At 42.6% G+C, this 18626-nt stretch overlaps 2 protein-coding genes across 6 annotated transcripts in view; both read left to right on the top strand.

Annotated features, from left to right (window-relative positions):
* DNAJB14 (DnaJ heat shock protein family (Hsp40) member B14) overlaps positions 1 to 11509 on the top strand; it is a 33141-nt gene extending 21632 nt beyond the window's left edge. Inside the window, exons 4-9 of one of the 4 annotated variants that reach the window (XR_012042822.1) lie at positions 1154 to 1339; positions 1744 to 1838; positions 2519 to 2628; positions 3833 to 4005; positions 6777 to 7084; positions 7851 to 11494. Coding sequence is in view for 2 of the 4 variants with exons in the window: in XM_072863324.1 (XP_072719425.1) it covers positions 1154 to 1339; positions 1744 to 1838; positions 2519 to 2628; positions 3833 to 4005; positions 6777 to 6901 (689 nt within the window). In the remaining 2 variants the exon portion in view is untranslated. Of the gene's footprint in view, positions 1 to 1153; positions 1340 to 1743; positions 1839 to 2518; positions 2629 to 3832; positions 4006 to 6776 lie in introns of all 4 variants that reach the window. The other 3 variants (XR_012042821.1, XM_072863324.1, XM_072863325.1) reach the window with 3 other exon arrangements.
* A 724-nt stretch (positions 11510 to 12233) lies between these two features.
* LAMTOR3 (late endosomal/lysosomal adaptor, MAPK and MTOR activator 3) lies at positions 12234 to 17969 on the top strand. Of its 2 annotated transcripts, none has more exons than XM_072863326.1 (7): positions 12234 to 12306; positions 12976 to 13026; positions 13285 to 13319; positions 14152 to 14210; positions 15121 to 15254; positions 16332 to 16395; positions 17113 to 17969. In XM_072863326.1, exons 2-7 carry the CDS (start codon positions 13018 to 13020, stop codon positions 17184 to 17186), a joined length of 375 nt encoding a protein of 124 aa, XP_072719427.1. In that variant the 5' UTR covers positions 12234 to 12306; positions 12976 to 13017; the 3' UTR covers positions 17187 to 17969. The 2 variants fall into 2 exon arrangements, with proteins under 2 accessions (XP_072719427.1, XP_072719429.1); XM_072863328.1 differs by lacking the exon at positions 12234 to 12306 and adding an exon at positions 12605 to 12740.
* The last annotated feature ends 657 nt before the right edge of the window (positions 17970 to 18626 follow it).

The following is an 18626-nucleotide window of genomic DNA, read 5'->3' as shown; positions in this document are numbered from 1 at the left end:
CTTCATTTCTTCAGGTTTTCTCCTCCACTTAAATGAATTGCTAATGATTATTTCTGAGGGCATCTTAAAAGGCACATAGCTAAGACTCATAAACTTTTTTTTAGGTTGGATAATGTTGAAAACATTAATTATGCAAAGCCATAGTCTTATTTGCCTGTGTTAAGGTTATAGTGTTGCACCTTTCATGAACTTTTGATCACTGATGGCTTTTCGACACTGAAAAACATAGTCACTCTGCCTTGTGTTGGTTGGCTGCAGAAGAAGCCTTTTGTTGGAGAGGCCTGGAGGAGAGGGAAGAAAGGAAAGCAGAAGGGGTTTAATGAAGATATGACTGAGTGAAGATTGTTCATCGAGTGCCAATAAAAATTTTCCTTCAATCTGCAAGAGCCGTATGTCTATGCAGAGCAGCTAGGGTCAAAGCTTGTAAAGTCAGCATGCTCACCTAACTCAGTTTTTCCCTTTCTACTGTCAAAATTGAAGTTGTTCATTTGTGATAATGTAGCATGAATGGGGACAAGCATCCAGGCCAGGCACTCCAAACACTGAGGTTGTATTGAAAACCTTGGGAACACACGTGTTCCTGTCATGCACGCATGTTGTACTCTTCATGTTACGTCATGCAAAACTTTGTGCTATTAAAGGAATCCATAAAATATCTTAAGAAGAATATAAAAAAATACATTCACATAGACAATAAAGTTGATGCATTTGAAGAAGTTACCTCTTCCTAAATGAAACCAAAGAAAACCTACTGAGTCTATGATGTTTTTAAGCCAGGCTGCTAGAGCAAACTGAACTTTGCAATTACCCCACTTCAAAGCTTTCATTATAATGCTTGATGCTTTTTTTGTAATTGCAGTGAGAGAGAACATTTCCACAGGTGTAGGTGTTCCCCTAGAAAAAGGATCAAAGCTCTCCTGCCTTCTGCTTAGTTCAATAGGATAAAAGGCCTTTGAATAGCATTGGTGGGAAACTTTGTGGAAGCTATGCTAAGAAAATTAGAGATGTTTCTGGACCCTGTACTATAGTTGATTTGTAACATACAGTAAAGGGCATAATTCGCTGCCTATTCTTGACTTTGAAATTGCAATATTCATGCTGGAATAGCTCTTATCTTTCATTTATGGCAGTTGTCTTTTATTCCTTGCTTCAGAAATCGGAAATGCGTATGCTGTGCTGAGTAATCCAGAAAAACGAAAGCAGTATGACCTTACAGGCAGTGAAGAGCAAACATGCAATCACCCTAGCAACGGTAGATTCAACTTCCATAGAGGCTGTGAGGCAGATATTACACCAGAGGATCTATTCAACATGTTTTTTGGAGGGACCTTTCCAACAGGTATTTGTATATATCAGTATAATCACTGGGATACACTGGTACTGCCCAGAGTGGCATTAGACTTTGTGACATTATAAAACAGTAAAATTACTCCAACCTGCCTCAGACCCCAACTCTTTAATCTGCATCACAGTTTATTTTTCCCCTAAGTGCTGCTAAATCCCAAAAATGTGAGTTCAGTTCTTTGGGGTTACTGCAGTGATTCTGTGGTACATGAAATAACAAATCAGTTGTCTTAGAGCTTATAATATTTATTTTAAACTTTGAAATGGTAAGATATCTTAAAGTTGAGTTATTTTATGTGTCATTGTGCCATAATGTGAAATGCTTTATGTTGTTGCTTCTGTATTGACCTCTAAATAGGTTTTTTTACGTGATTTAAATGTGGGTATTTCTTTCCTTAGGTAGTGTACATTCATTTTCTAATGGTCGTGCTGGCTACAGTCATCCTAATCAGCACCGTCAGAGTGGACATGAGAGGGAGGAAGAGAGGGGTGATGTATGTTTAATTGCCATTGACTTTAAACTGTGGATTGTGAAATTTGCTGGTAGTAGCTTTCAGTGATATGACTGTACAGGAGCTCTGTACTGTAGAGGAGGATTTGTACTTGCCAGTTACATATTTTAAAACTTTGGCAGGTGGTAGTCTTACTGATTGGTAAATAGACATGCAAATTTGAGGAGATAATAGCCTGGTTTTGTAAATCTATTGTTCTATGTCACTGTCTTACTAGGGACTGGTAGTATTAGCCTAAATATGCCACTAATTCTGGTCACTAATCCTTGTCTACATTAAAAAACTTATTTGGGCTGAGGTAAGAAATGTACTTATGGCTCAATATTAATCTATATGAATTATATATAGTCCTGTATAATTACATATCACTGTATAGATGAGACCAAATCATGGCATACAACATAACTGAACCAGCTCTTCATTTGGTAATTGCTTGTGGCTACATGCTAACCCATGAAGTCTTGCAGCTTGAGCACTCTGAATATTGTGTATGTATTGGAAAGTTAAGATAACACCACAGTGTTTGCAGGTTTGTAGTTACAGTTTTCCTAGCAGCTTTTGATGTTTAAAGCAGAAAATCATGCTTAGCATTAAATCTTGTCAAGTTTACCTGTTTACTTGATGCTGGTTTATGAAATACCTGAATCTGTTTTGTTCCTTAGGGAGGTTTCTCTATGTTCATTCAGCTGATGCCTATTATTGTGTTGATCCTCGTCTCCTTGTTGAGCCAGCTGATGGTATCTAACCCTCCTTATGCCTTATACCCAAGATCGTAAGTAATGCTTGATTACATTAGCTTAAAACAGAGGGGAGGACGTTGTAATCATGCTCTCCCACTTAGAAGCATTATAGAGAGCCTTGCATTAGTTGGTCCTTGATTTCCCACAGTGAGGAGGAGGGAAGGTATAGACGAAGCAGAACAAAACTTTAAAGTTAGTACTAGGAACATGCTGTGAGAATGTAATGGAGAAAAGAGGTCAGCAATACCTGCAGTTTAGGAGGTCTTCTAATACAAGGCAGTGGGTCCATGCAATGTAGCATGTTGCAAAGGTGTTTGCATCTCCAGCATATTTAATTGAATCCTGAAACCTGCTAAGTCTCATTATTCTTTTAGGGGTCATCTGTGCTTGTAGCAAGTGAAGTACTTGAAAGCAACTTTCTCATCCTTATTTAAGTTTTGAACTAGGTGAGGGCTGAGGAAATTGTCTATTCTTTGCTTCATTCTAGGTGATAGTAAAATAGTTTATCTTCATTTTCTTGCAAAGAATTCTACTAGTGAAGCTTACCTGTTTTGTACAGTAGGATATATAAACCCTTTTTCCTTGAGAGAAATAAATAACTTTAATCAAGCATGCAACTAGCTAGTAGACTTAGCCCACTCGCCACAACTGTTTTAAAGGTCCTTAGTTCCTTGCAGAGCTCTCAGCCCCACAACAGAAAGGTTTCTTTTCTCCTCTCTTATTTTTCAGAGTTCTTTATTTCCGGAGTGTGATGTTTTTCCCTTCTGCAACTAAGCTGTGTGATGCTTATAAACACTTCTCTGCCAAAATGTTTGCACACAATCTTTGATTTTTAATCCACAGAATGCCAGCAGGAAAATGGATTTGTCAGGGCTGGCAGAAAACACTTTAAAATGGAGATGCCTGTACTGGGTTGCTACAGAATAGTGACCTGTTTTTCTTTCTGTTGAGTTTAAATGTAATTTTCTATTACCAAAGCTTATGTTTGACTAAAGAGGTATGAAACGAGTGTCTTACTGAAGTGGGTTTTTTTTCAAGATCAACGGCTTAAGCAGCAGAAGTTTAATGTTCAGGTAAATGTAGTAATTCTGTTCTCTGGCAGATTAGACAGCCATTCATTTCATTACTTGTCTTGAAATGGCAAATTCAGTGATGTGCTGTTCTTCTGTAATAGCAGTATTTTTTAAATCAAATAAATATCTAGTCTCTCTCTTCCCCTTCCCTCCTTTTTTGCAGAAGTACAGGGCAGACCATAAAAATGCAGACAGAAAACTTGGGTGTCGTTTATTATGTCAACAAGGACTTTAGAAATGAATACAAAGGAGTGTCATTACAGAAAGTGGAAAAGAGCGTGGAAGAGGATTATGTGTCCAACATTCGTAATAACTGTTGGAAGGAAAGGCAACAAAGTAAGTTTGGTGATATGTGTAATTTCATGAAAGCATGCATTACTATAAAAAAAGATTGCCTCAGGCAAGAATGAAGGGCTTGTATTATTAAAATACCTGAATGAGAAAGCAAGTGTAAGGTTCCCTACTGCTTCTTGCTTCTAAAAGTGTCACTGAATTTCTGTGTTTTACTCAGTGACCTAACAACCATCTGCAAATCATCAGCAATTTTAACCTGCTACTCTACTACCTGTGACCATTTCTCAGAAAATTAAAGGCTACAGTGAATTGATAATGAGCAAGAAATTGCTCTAAGTTAAGGACAAAAGCTAAATTTCTGATCTCTTCCACATTATTTTATCATGGCAATATCTTGTTTCCCCAGGTGCTTTTATATAAATAAATAATTAAACAAAAGCTTACATAGGTGTTTCCAGAGAAGGAAAAAAATAATCTGCCTTGGATCACAGTACATACAAACACTGCTTTTCCAGGTGACCAAGGACACGCAGCATGTCCTGTAAAACATCATAAGCTGGAAATCAGTGCTTAATCTTTTGCCAGTGCTGAATAATTTTTCTCCCTGGACTTGGTAACTTGGCTATATCAGGCCTTAAAAACAGGTCTTATTTTAGTTTACCATCTATTTTTCTAATTTAATGTTACACAAGGACCTGTTTTCTTTCAGAAGCCTAGAATTCAGTGTTAAAGCATAAAAATACTGAATAGCCTCGACCATCTCCAAATCATCATCAATTTTAACCTGTTATTCTATTATCTGTGACCATTTCATGAGCCTTTCATGGTCTGTGAGAACAGCACTCCTAAAATGACATCAGTGTTGAAACCAGATGGTTTCAGCTTCTCAGCTGGTAAACTTCAGTAATAGCTTACTGGATAAATAATTTGTTCATGAACTGTCAGTAAACTGACCAGAAGGAAACAGAATGCTCTTCTCTGAGTGAACTCATGTGTTCCTGCACAACTTTACTCTCTGCGGTCCAGTGGTGCCAAGCCTTTCAGCTGAGATAGCCTCTTAGCTTCTCCCAGTTGTAAAAGACAGCCCGGCATCACAGCTAGTCAAATGCCTGAATGGGGCTGCACGCATTCATTACAGTTGGCCTGTACGTATACGAATACAAACTGCATTGCCCATGCATAGCAGGCCCAATGCTTCCTGGAGGCTTTATGCTCCTTGCTCGTGAGTACACATTGCTTATGCATAAGAAAATCTCTACGGTTTTACAAATTGCCCACAAGAAAGAAGTGCAGGCAGAAAACTGTGCTGATGGGTCACATGTATGGAAGAGAAACACCAGTACTTTGGGGGGAAAACTTTCAGATTATTGCCCAGAGTACTAGATTTGATCAGAATAATTTTTCCCAGATTTTTCAAATAGAGGAAAGCATCAGAGAATTTTTGGGGTATAATTCATAAGCAAATATAAAAAACTCTTGTATTTTTCCAGCTAGGTTGTCCTTTGATCATCTTGAAATGTTTGAATATGTTCACTCTTCATGAAATTAATACCTAATTTTTCATCTACAAGTGGTTGCTAGATGAATGATTGGTAATCGTATAATAAAATAGTTTACAAAAATGATCGTGGTTGTTAACAAAAAATTAAAGACAAGATATAATCCAGCACAATAAAAAGAGGACATATTATTTGTACATTTTTTCAGCGGAGTGTAGATCTGGAAGGATAGTTTGCTTTTATTGACCTAGTCATTACACTTGGATTTACTGGCATTTTATATTTGTGTCTCCTGTAATATATTTACTGTCTAAATATCTTTGAAAAGGTTTATGCAATTTCCACCTGGGGAGGGAAAGAGGAGAAGGAATACCTTTCCCATTTTTCATCATTTATTCTTGACGTGCTTACTTTTTTAAGCATGAACAGAGTCCTGGACAATGCAGAGGCCCACAATTCCATATGTACACATTTACTGGGAAAAATGTGATGACTTAGAGAAACATCTGACCCTAGTATAAAGAAGAAAAATAACCCAAAGGTGGTGACTGTCATATTGTTTGCTATTTGCAATTTATCAGGTAGTGAAAACTACCCAAATTGATTTTGAGAAAGCGGCCCCTAATAGATTTTCCCTATTTATAGAAACAGCTGATTTTGTGGTTTTAAGGATTCAAAATACCTGTTGTGTGTTGGATCTCCTTGACAGTTAAAATCTTGCCAGCATTGATTGACATTTAAGAATGCCTTGCTAATCCATTCTGAGTTGAAGGGCTGAAAAAGATTTTATAGAATTAAAATGCTCAGCAATGTCAAGCTATTGAACACCAGTATAATAGAGAGAGCTCTTTTATTAATACCTTGGAACGCTGGCAGTCTGAAGCAGCATCAGTTGAAGTAATGGGCTTAACATTCAGAATGGACTTTCGGGCACAGACAAGACGCTAGAGCTGTCAATAATATGCAAGACCACTGAGTGTGGCCTATATTCGTATTGTTTAATGAGGTCTGACAGAAGTAGTGGGGGGTTTTTTGTTTGTTGTTTTTTTTTTAAATCAGGTACTGCTGTGTGAAATATGAGGGTGCAGGAAGGCTGTTTCCCTGCTCAAAAAGATGAAATGCTTGTGAAGATCCGGCAGAGGGAATCTGTAGCAGTGCTGTTTAGGTGGTGTCTGGGGGTAGTTAGAATAGACGGAAGGAAAAAAGGGTGAGGATTAAATCTGAGGTGTTTTGGACAGCTCTGAGAAGAAATGTATCATGTGCAAAGCATTCAGTTTATAACCTGAAAAATCTTTTATCTTTTTTTAATTAAAGAAACAGACTTACTTTATGCAGCAAAAGTATATCGAGATGACCGTCTCCGAAAGAAAGCAGACTCCATGTCCATGGACAACTGCAAAGAACTAGAACGGCTGACCAGCCTCTATCGAGGAGGATGAACTACAATTATACACATACATCTTTACGTACGCCGTTATCTCTCTTGTAAATTAAGAAGAGATTTAGTTTCACCGTGAATGCTGGAAAAGAGGGGTGGATGTAAAACTCTACTGTATAGCTGTTTCCAGAAACCCTATGCTGAAATATCATTTAATGGCTTCTTTACCTACTGTGAAATATAGGTAACTTTAATTGTCTAGATTTTACTTCAAAGCTTCTGTGAATTCTTTCACCAGAGAGAATAGCTCAGAAAGGATGCTATACTTGTAGAGACTTAGTCATAGTGGTTCTCCTCTAAAATATTTGCCATGTAAATATCTGTGGAAAGAACACTTTGTGTATATACGAGTTAAATGACTTTCTATTTAAAATCTCAGAAATTTAGTTCCATACAACATTTTGTCTCACTGATGGAATAAATAGTATGATTACATCACTCCTATTCAGATGTCAAGTGTGTGGAGTTGAAACAAGAATTTTTAATATTTTATCTCTAACTCTATGTCAAATCTTCTAGGTTTACCAGCTTAGAGGAACTTGGTATTTTTAAATATAATGGCATATATTCCTAAATATCTGTTGGGGTATATTGATCTGGTGTAGAGTAGCAGTTAGCTGTTGTAGTTTTTTAGCGTTTCTAAGCAATGCTGAGAAAACTAAGAACTACGCTAATCTCTTTTCAAAGTAAATATTTGCAAATGCTGTACAGACCATTATAAGCATTGCTTTTAGTACTTGCAACAGTTTACAGCAGCTCTACCATTTGGTATTCCAGTAGTAGTAAGTCCATACGTATGGTTAAAATGCATCCATAGCTTCCTTAATTTTCACTGGAAAGGTAGAGGAAAACATGCAATAGTAAAATCTTAAAGCTCAAAAAAAAAAAAGCAACCTAATTTTTTTTCCTGGGAGGCTTCCATTTTCTTACTGTTTTTTTTTTCAAGCTAGGTCCCAACACTGATTCCTCAACGGGCACCACAAGTGGAACAGGGAAATATTGCTGAGGACAAGCTATGTGCCTTTCAACACTTTTGCCAACTATTTAAACGCTTTGCTAGTTTGCAGTATGCTCCTAAGGTCAGAGCCATATCACTTGTCCCGGGGCGGAAGAGGTAGGGTATGTGTTTCTCTGGACCAGAATGTTGCTGGACTGACTTCCTAGAAATGAGCAAACATACTGTTCGGCTCCTACATACAAGACCACGTAACTCAGTGGCTGGTACGTGGAAACTCTATGTAGCCACGCCTGCTGATGCACAGAGGTGTTTTGAGGCAGCTAAGTACAATGTACTTAAAGTTTATTGAAAGTGGGTTGAAAATGTTTTTAGGTTCAGTAGCTGATGTTTTTACATTTTAACAGTGCTATGCAGGAGAATGTTTCTTCTATTTGAGAATGCCACGTGGTCTGTAACAAGGGCAGTATTTTTTGTTTGAGAAAACTGCTATCTTTGAACAATGTTATCAGTTTATGTGGAGCCAAGTTCTCCTCCTAAACTGAAAGTTTAAATACATGACTGACTTCATTGGAATTCCTTCTGATCTAGAGCAGAATTTGACTTTAGAAACATGCTAAATGCTATTGCTCTAAGTGACCCAGAAATCATTTTGCATATATACCTTTTCTAAACTGTCCCACTGGAAATGTCCTCTATTGAATTGGTGTAACATGAGAGGGACTAGCTGCAGGCTTTTAACTAAGCAGCCAAACCAGCATTCAAGGTGGACACCAAAGCCTGAGGCACAAAGCAGAACCAAAAGCTGATGAAACAAACAAACAAAAAAGGGTTGCTGTACTGGATGTCCTTACTAAGATTATAGGAAAAGTATGCAGAAGTAATGGAAAGGCACCCAAATGTTGAAGTTTGCAATAGGAATTTCTGGAGAAAACGTGATTCCCCGGATTTTGTAACTGTCCAGAATGTATTGTAATTATACTAATGAAAACAAACTATCAAAGTACATATTGGTACTCCTGTGTCTTCTTAATAGAAGAAAATTGTTCCAAAGGCTTTAACAAGTACTCGGGCCTTCCCATTCACAAATAAGTCTGAGCTTGCAGGTGATCTTTTAGTTAAGAGGAAAAAGGATATCTAACACATTTGTCAAATACCGGAACAGTGAAGTCAGAGTGAAGAGATGGTCTTAGCAAAGCTGCTTATAATAATCAGATGGGTTATGTCTGCCTGCAGTTACTTCTGCTGCAGCCGAGAAGCAGGTAAATGGACGGATGTTGAGCTGTGTTAGGTTGGTTAGATTGCTATCAGTATCTCAGCAAACTGGAGTAACACAGTGGCTGTGTCCTATGGCAACACAGATGTCCCAGCAGTTTAAAAGTGAGACCTAGGCTGCTACATTTCATTGGATTATCCATTGCGATTGCCATTTTCAAAGGAGGAAACAAAGGAGGAAACAAAATATATGTTTATACTGCTGGAAAAATGCTACTTAGCATTTAACAGATCAAATAGTTGCACACTTTGAAATATGCAGTAGTGTGCAGAAGGATGCTCTTATTTCCTGTAGCATAAAGATTAACCTGCTTTAAATATGGCCTGCAAACATTCTTTTAATATTCCACGTGGGTGTTTCTCTTCTCGTGATTGTTACTTTTTTCTGAAGTCTGAAGGTTTTTTCTTCAGAAATGTCATTATCTTCCCTGGTTTTGTTGAAGGAATCTGCCAGAAAGTTCAGAACGAATTTTCTTATGAGCAAGATGCTAATTGAAGAGGGTGGAGTACTTGAATCTTTTCAGATGACCTTTCTTCAGAAGGTGAAGTTCTCATTACAATAAGACATTGGAAAGAAAAGGGAAAAACAAAACCGGTTTTGAACAGCCCGACTAAAAATCCCTCAACTTTCCTAGCTACCTAGAATTAACTCCTTACTCTCTTCATTTAGTCATTACCTGTATTTAATCTAGAACTAAAGATAGCACAAGCATGGGTTCTTGACTTCTCCTTTAAAAGAGCAAGCAGGAAAGTGCTGCAAAAAGTCAAAAATCTTGGCATGATGCTTTGACGTAGCATAATGAAAAAGGGAGATGATTTGCATCTGCTGAGATACAACATTGGTATGTGTTCTATTTATGGAGCATCCTGAGTCACAAGCGAGTTCAGTGTTCACATCTGATTAACATTTCCCTACAAGTTCTCTAACTGTTTAGGTAAAACAAGATTAAATTTGATTTTTTTACTTTTTTTAAACAGTCTTGATTCTTTCACAGGTTTCCAAGAAAAGGTAGAACATTATAGTCACTAAAATGTAACAGATGCATTTAAATAGGCAGCAGAGACAACTTTAAATTATATACATTTTTAATATAATTTTGTAATGAATGCTGCAAAAAGGATTAAAACGGGAGGCCAAGAATATGTTTTTTAAGGTCGTTTGGTCCATAAATTTCATTCATCCCCTAAACAGTTGTTATTCTTTCTTCTTGTAGATCTGTCAAAGGGAGCAGAAGGAAAATGTAATAGTAAGAGCAAACATTTTGTTTTAAAAAAATCAGTTAATATACAAATTCCTGAAGCTGTAACTTTAAAAAGTACTAGCTTCCCAGTTGTCTGAATCTGTCTAAAAATAAATAAAAATAAACTGAGTGCAGTCAGTTTTACCAGAGGAAGCTTGGTCATAACGATCCATGGCAATTGGCAGTCAGAAGCCCTGGTGCTGTATCCTTCATCTACTAACAATTTACTGCAACCTTGCAAGCACCACCGATCTCTGTGTGTTGCTTTCCCCATGCTCCTTTGTAAAGCAGTGTGTGGAGAAAAAGTACCATGTGACAAATGTAAAATTTTGTGCCATATTTGCCATATGATCAAGATACTTTCAGGAGCAAACAGTACAAATGTAACAAATACAGGAAAGAAATACGCCATTGTAAACCCTCCTCCCCATACTTCTCTTCTCCAGGATAACTGTGAGACTTCTCAGTCTGGCAGGAACTAGGTCTGAGTGTCAAGATTTCTCTGGATTTTTAGAAATAATATTAAAATGCAATGTTCCGTTACGATGTTATCCTTCATGCAGAATGTGCTTTTCCCATCAGTACCGGTTTGCTCTGTGTATAGAAAGGCTGTCATTGGAACTGGAGACAAAATTCCTATTAATATTAGCCACACAGGAGCCATCCCATAGATACTTTTGCATAGCTTTCAGTCATACTCAATGTGACAGGGAAACAAGTAAAATCGATCACCGAGCATCATGCCTACAAATTTTAAAAAGCTAGTTGCATTTTTAAATATTTTTAGTGTATGGTAGGGAATATTTTAATAAATGAGTGGACCAAGGTTGTCCCAGGTAGCATTTTCAAAATGCTAACAGAAGCTCACACAAGAATTTTGTGGGGATCTCTTTAGGTATCCCTCTAGTATGACCAAGTCTTTATCAAATTGCTGTGTCTGCATGGCTTGGATTGAGAAGGAGGTATGGATTCTCAATATTCAAATAAATTTGCCCTTTTGGATGAGCTTTTCCTGTGTTACTTGCAAAAAAGTGGCTTATCTCTGGTTGTTTCGAGCTTTTTTACAATTCCACTAGACCTATGCATTCAGAAACAGTAGCAATTTTCAGGTGAGCATCTTTCTTCTTTATTTTAATTAAGGTCCAGTATTGGCATCTAAGCAAAATCTTCAAGTATCGCCAGTGCTCGGCATGTAGCAGCTCTTTTTTAGAGAAGCAGCACTGTTACGGGCTGAGCAGGGTCGGGTTTTCTTGCCGTCTACCACTAGGGCCCTGGATTCTGCTACGAGACTTTCCAGACAGACACACGGTTACCACAGATGCCCTGTGGGCATCTACTGGATGAATCTGTTTTATTTCTTCACCTTAGCCATTAAATTCTTAGCCTGCAGGTCCATGGCTCGATGGACTAGATCCGAAAGTATGGGTACGTTTATGGGAAACGAGCATCACTGGAGGAGTAAAACTAGGTGTAAATGCACTCGGCAGAAGGGTTGGCGGTTTTTTTCGTTCCTTTAACGTAAGTTCTATGGGGGTGTTTTTCTCCAAGACTGTGCTGCCGTTGCCCCAGTGGTGCCCAAAACCGCATGAGCCAAAGCCTCACCTGTCAGAAGGGAGGTGCCTGCGTGGGGCCACCGAAGAGCACAAGGCTCCCCTCCCCTGGCGACCTCCGCGGTTGCCACTGACACGCTGCTCCTGCCCAGCGGGCAACCGGGCCACGACGGCTGCCTCCCCGCCGCTCCTGCCGGCTGCAGCAGGCCCAGGCCCAGGCCCCCGCCCCGGCGGCAGGGCACGGCACGGCAGGGCACGGCACGGCACGGCAGGGCAGGGCGGAGCCCCTGCAGCAGAACGCCTGCCCTTCAAGTGTGCGTGCCGGCCTGGTGTGCGTGGAGCCGGCGGGACGAGGCCTCTCGCAGCAATCTTCGAGGGGAATTCGGTAAGCCTCGGGGAGAAACCCCGGCATGTCGGGCTCCCCTCTCAGTCCCGCTGTCGCCCTTAGCGACCGGACCTTATTCCGGGGTGTGCCATCGCTCCCCAGCGCGGCCTGCGAGAACGCCTCACGTTAAGCATTACGCACAGTGTGGCCTTCGGAGCGCAGAGCGCGGCCTCCACCGGCAGCCCAGAGAAGGCCGCGGCCCCGCCAGGCGCTCTGCCCGCCCGCCCTGTCGCTCGCCCCTTCGGCCCCGCCGCCGGCGAGACCGATCTGGCGCTGCCCGGGCGGGGCGGCGGAGAGGGAAGCACTTCCGGGTTCGGGAGGGTGGCGCGCCGTCATGTGACAGAGGCTTAAAGGGGAAGCGGCGCCTGCAGCGGAGGTGTGCGGGTGGGCGCCGAGGGCAGTGGCAGCGCGCGGTGCGCTGGCCGCGCGGACAGGTAGGGCGGGGCGGGCAGGGCAGGGCAGCACCCCCCACCCTTGGTGCGACGGTGGTGTCGGCTCAACCGCTCTCTCTTCCCGGGGCGGGCGGAGGGTGGCCTCTACCATGGCAGCGGGGCGGGGGGAGGCGGCCAGGCCTCAGGGAGGGAGCGCGCCCGCCCGCCGCTCTCCTTCTTCGCGGTGGGGGCCGCTCCCGCCGCGCCGCGGGTGACCGGGCGCCCTCTCGTCTCGCAGGCCCGCGGAGGTGGCGGCGGCAGCGCCGGCAGGCCCCCAGCCATGGCCGACGTAAGTGCGGCTCCGCGGGGCGGTTGGGCGGCGGTTGGGGCGCGGGCGGCGGCCTCGGCCGGAGGCCTCGGGGGAGCGCCGGGGGGCGAGCGTCGGGCCGGGTACGTCCGAGGCGGCGGGGGGATCGGGGCCTGGTGGGAAGGGAGAGCCGCCCCGGAGCGGGCGGCGGGGCTGCACCCGGGCCTGCGGGGGAGCGGGGCGCTCCCTCCGCCCGGTTTCTGTGGGAGATGAGTAACGTGCCGCCGTCTCTGCCCCCAGGACCTGAAGAGGTTTCTCTACAAGAAGCTGCCGAGGTAACCGGCGCGGGGGCGCGGCGGGCCCGGCTCGGCCCGGCCCTGCGGCGGGTGCGGGCTGTGCGCGCTGCCCCCGCCCCGCCGGAGCGGAGCCGAGCCGAGCCCGCAGCTGGGGGTGGCCGGGCGGCGGGGCTGGCAGTGAAGTCGCTTTGAAACGACAAAGGCGATTATCTGAACCCTGCCTGGCTGCAGGGAGCTGCTCGTTGCCAGCCCCTTTCGCTGTTACAGGGAGTCGGCTAGCCCGGTACGCTCGTTGTGTTGTTCAAATGGAATGGAAGTCCCTTAAGATGAAGACAGCTGAACCTCTCGCTCGCTTGTTTGAAAGGAAGCGAAGTGCGCTCACGAAGTGTGCTCCTCGTGTTGTAATGAGGAGTGGAAAAAACATTCCTCGTGACTCAGTTGCCTAATCCTTGATAATTCCCTTTTCGGTAATTGCCAGTTACTAGCAGCGTTAAACAGCTACAGTCTGAGACACCGTGCAAACGGGGTGAAGCTGGCACTCGTTGAGTGAGGACAAGACGCAAAGGCTCTTGCTCGAGTAACGAAACTGGATTGGTAGCATCAGTCCTCTTTCTGAAGCTAAAAGTTCTGTGCAGTTTTCAGTAGTTTCATTTTGTATTTCTCTTTTTACTGCTCCAAGAGACCACCTGTACTGAAGAGAACAAGTCCCTTTCAGTTAAATATTACATTAGTGAAGGCATCAATTTTTTCCATATTTCCCCCTTCCTTGCACATTTATTTAGGAAAAAAGATCTTTGCTACTAATTACTCTGTTTTTAAAATGGTGTCTCTTCTGTTTTTTTGTTTGTTTGGTTTTTTTTTTTTTCCCCAGCGTGGAAGGTCTTCATGCTATTGTGGTCTCAGATAGAGATGGTGTGCCCGTTATCAAAGGTAACTTCAGCTTCTCTCTGTGTCCTGCAATCAAAATCCCGACTGAACAGCAGGGGGTGGAAAAGTGCAGCAGAGTCTTCTCTGGTGATGCCCGAATGTCCAAAACTGAAGAACTAAATTAGACTTTTACTTCAAGTTCAGTAGTTGGTTATGTACCTCTTTAAATTTATCCTTTTGTTTGTGTATGTGCAATGTCCTCAATAATTGTAGGCCACAGAAATATTCCTCAGCGAATAGGGTTGGAGTGGTGTAAGGTGCTTGTATCTTCAAGTCACTCGCAGGCTGATATGAAGTACTAGAGAGAGATTATTGGTATTTCGTTGGCTTGGCTGGTCTGTGCTCAGAAGCGATTGCATCTGACTTTTACACGTTACTTAATTTTGTTTGCTTTTTGGTACTGTAATTTTTATTATATCTTTCAGCCTTTAAGATGTTTTTATGTTGTAAACTAGTTTAAGAGTACTGAAGAGTACTGGTTTGAGTACTGCAGTTTGTTTGGGTTTTTTTAATGTCCCAAAGTATTTAAACACCTAGCAGAACTTGCACATCTTCACCTGTTTTCATTCAAGTCACTCTGTGCCAGTAGTCAGTTCAAAGGCTGGAATCGGTGCAGACAGCTAGGGGGACAGAACCAAAGTCACATCAGCACAGGCTGTGCATTGTAAAGGAAAAGACCGTTTCTTAGGCATGCTAGGGAGGACGCTGGTATAACAAGCATTGATCATGTACAGATTATTAAATGATGTCCTGCTCATGAAGATTGTCCTGTACTCGTCATGGAAGGATGTTAAGATGTGTTATGTGCTCCCAAACACCAGATCTGCTTTTGGCAGAGCACTAAGCTGGACAAGGAGTTGTGATGCAGTCATAGATACCATGTAAAAATAAGAATTTTCTGGTTTTGTTCCAGTTGCCAATGATAATGCTCCAGAACATGCACTGCGACCTGGCTTTCTGTCCACCTTTGCCCTTGCCACGGATCAGGGCAGTAAACTAGGACTTTCTAAAAACAAAAGTATCATCTGCTATTACAATACGTACCAGGTGAGTAGCCTCACTGTGGCCTGTTCTCAGTGACTAGAGCTGTTCCTGAGCAAGGGAGAGGTGGCTTAAACTCTGCTAGATTTCCACTTGGCTGCTATTGAAGTATTTGTGGTTTATTTATTACACTGTTTAAGTGGCTAAGCTAAACTTTTGCACTACTTATTAAGCTTCTCTTATATTTCTTAAAATGGAGATTTAGTGGTTGAAAATGGTGAATTTTTCTGAACAGGCAGTAACCAGGAATTTGCAGCAGGTGCTGCTCGTATGGCCTTCAGAATCTCTTAAATAGGGTTTATATTCTCTTTTACAAACAATACTTGTTTATAATTAGTGACTCCTAAAGTTAAATAAGCACATGCAGCCTACTTCATAGATGATCTTGCTGTCAGTATGACTTTGAAATTTGAAATACCACTCACATTTATTTTTTTTTTTACAAACTGGTTATTTGTGTCCTGAAATCCATCATCTACTAAGTTTCTGCTCCTCCTCAAGTTCTAGTGGTCTTGAGAGCTTTCTATTAGGACTGCAGCAAATTGGCCAGCTGTTTAGCCTACAGTATCTAGCTTTGTTTGGAAAATAAATGGGTGGGTGAGTTGGTTCACACGCATTGAGTGCATTGCTTTGATTCTCTTGATGCTAGTAGCTTATTGTTGTGCTCAAGATTCCAGTTTCCTGTTAATGGCAGAGGAGATACTGCTATACACTGAATAGTAGTTTAAAACAATAAACCTGCTTGCCCTCATGGTACCTGTGGAGAGTGTGGTCTCCATGGTGTACTCTGCTGCGTTTGCAGCTGAGTTAGACTTCAGGTGGATAACACTGCAGAACACAGGAGGGAGGGGAAGGCGAAGGCCAGGCTTTCCACGTGCAAGCTTCTGTACTGTGGTGTGGGTTCTGTTGGTGTTTTTAACCATGGATCTTATGAAATGGATACACTGAAAAGTCAGCTCTCTGGCTCTTGCTCCTGCTTGTCCTTTAAACTGAGGTGGCTGCTTGTTTCAGGATTTATGTGGCAGAGCTCTGACATCCAACATGTGTTAGCTGCTGACTGAACACTGTTCTCTCTCCCTGCAGGTGGTGCAGTTCAATCGCTTACCTTTGGTAGTAAGTTTCATTGCTAGCAGCAATGCCAATACTGGTATGTCTTCACATGTATTTTAAATGTTGCAGTATTTTAAGGCCCAAGTGTTTAAATAATTGAAAACAAATTACCCAAATTTACTTCAAGGTATATTAACTTTGCTGCTGCTATGAATTTTGTCAGCATATTGTGAAGGGGAGAAGGGGAAGGTGTGAGTAAAAACTCATAGATTTTAGGTGACTTGCTGAAGTTGTTATTCTGTTAAAGCATATTTCTCCTGTGATTAACCTTACCCTTGCTACGTGAGTGTTCAGTGCACCGGCAGTGATTGTACTGTACAATCCAGTTGTTCAGTCTCTTTCCGTCAGTTCCAAGTTGTGTTCCGCAGTAACATGTCGTCTGAATTCTGTGGGGTGGGGAAATCCTTCAGTGAGGCACCTGGCCTTGCTCATGGGGGCATCGGCTAATAAGAGTAAGAGCAAAAGGCATTTAATTCTTGCACAGCTGCTTGGGCCTCGGTAGCTGTGGGAAGCAGCAAGGCGACAGTGGAGGCAAGCAGCAGCACAGGGGAGAGCTGTGCTGCACGGCGTGTGCCCCCGCTGGTGCCGGGGCTGCTGCCCACTATTCCTGTGGAGAGTGAGTAGCTCAGGTGAAACGTTTCATGTTTTGGAAAACACTGCCTGTGACTTGGGAGGGGAGGGAGCTGTGGGGACTGGAGAGAGGCTTCTCAGTTACATCGGTTGATGGGATGTTCTGTCTCTTCTCTCTTTCCAGGGCTGATTGTAAGTTTAGAGAAGGAGCTCACACCCCTGTTTGAAGAGCTGAGGCAGGTTGTTGAAGTTTCTTAACGTGATGGTATAGCCGGAGTGCAGCATCCCTCTGCAGCCCAGTGGACAGAAAGATTCAATAATCCTCAGTCAAATAACACGTCTCAGAAGAAATACCACAGCTCCTTAGTATACTAAGTAAGAGTAAATTGTACATAGTACTGAATCTGAAATGATCTACTAGTGTGTTGTAGATGGATGTTACTTTAGGCCATGCTTCTTGTATTGTGCAGTACTGGAGAGACCACCAAAATAGCTCCCATGGAGTTTAGCTCAGCCAGCTGAGCCTGATCGGCACGATGCTGTTGGCTCAAATGAGCAACCCACAGATCTCTTGCTTTACAGGGAACTGGGCACGCGGTGGTGTTTATCCTCAGGCCAGCTACCACGACGTGTTGGAAAGCAGATTGGTTGTATAGCGTTATCAAAGACGTGGTTGAAGGAGTATTGTGAGTGCAAGTTTACTAGCAGTGATGTGTCAGTACAATCAATAAATATCCCAGCTTTCTTACGCGGGTGATACTTTGGCAAGGGAATGCTACTAATCTGGGTGCTAGCTGCCTCCTGCTTCCACTAAGAAGAAAGCTATTTCTATGAAAGCTGTTGCTTTTAGGGGTTTTCCTGATGCCCAGATAAAAGCACCCGAACAATGTCTCACTTCTTCATGGGGTTTTTGTGTAACATGGTTGTGAAGATCTCATGTCTCATAGTCTTTGTGTGGGTTCATTGCTGGTGACACTCTCAGCTCATTTACCCTTAGGTTTTCCTAAGTAAATAAATATGAATAAAATACAGTATTTTTAAATGACAGAGCCTGGTCTGTTCTTCTGTTGCAGCATAATACCCTACAGCACATCAGCTTTTCTGTGGAGAAAACGGGTCTCTTAACTGTTTGTAAATGTACAAAATCCAGGAGCTTACAGGCTGAAAACAAACCAGTGTTTCTCAGCTGGGTGATAAGGATGTGGAAGTTAGTGCTGACTGGCTTCCTATTGCTGGGAATTGATCCTGTGTTCTTCCCCTGCCCGCCCCCCCCCCCCCTCCTTCCCTCCCATATTCCCCTTGTGATGACTGCAGTGTAGACTTCCAGTGCTAAAAGCAAGCACCGCTGGTCTAAGGGAGAGCTCTTGGCAGGTCTCTGCCTCAGGCTGGGAAAGGGGGTGCCACTGCCCCCTCACCCACCTTCAGCATCAGGCAGGATGGGGGGAAACAGTGGTGCTGGACGTGACTGGGAATTCTTGGCTCAAAAGCGCTCTTGGAGATTAAAAGTTGTCAGTCAACCCTTTTGCATTTAGACTGAGCTCCTGGCTTGAGCTTACTATGGCTGGTCATTACAAAAGCAGCTGGAAACTGAGCCCCAAGGTGTCTCTGTGTGTATTTCTGGCAAAAAGCATTTGTGTTCCATCTAAGGCCTACTCTTGCTCTTTGCTTCTGTTCAATTTGTCTGTTTGTGAGATGGTG

Source organism: Ciconia boyciana, chromosome 5 (assembly GCF_034638445.1).
Source record: "Ciconia boyciana chromosome 5, ASM3463844v1, whole genome shotgun sequence".
Taxonomy (NCBI): Eukaryota; Metazoa; Chordata; class Aves; order Ciconiiformes; family Ciconiidae; genus Ciconia; species Ciconia boyciana.
Note: the sequence above shows the minus strand (reverse complement) of the source record. Positions and strands in the feature narration are given on the sequence as shown.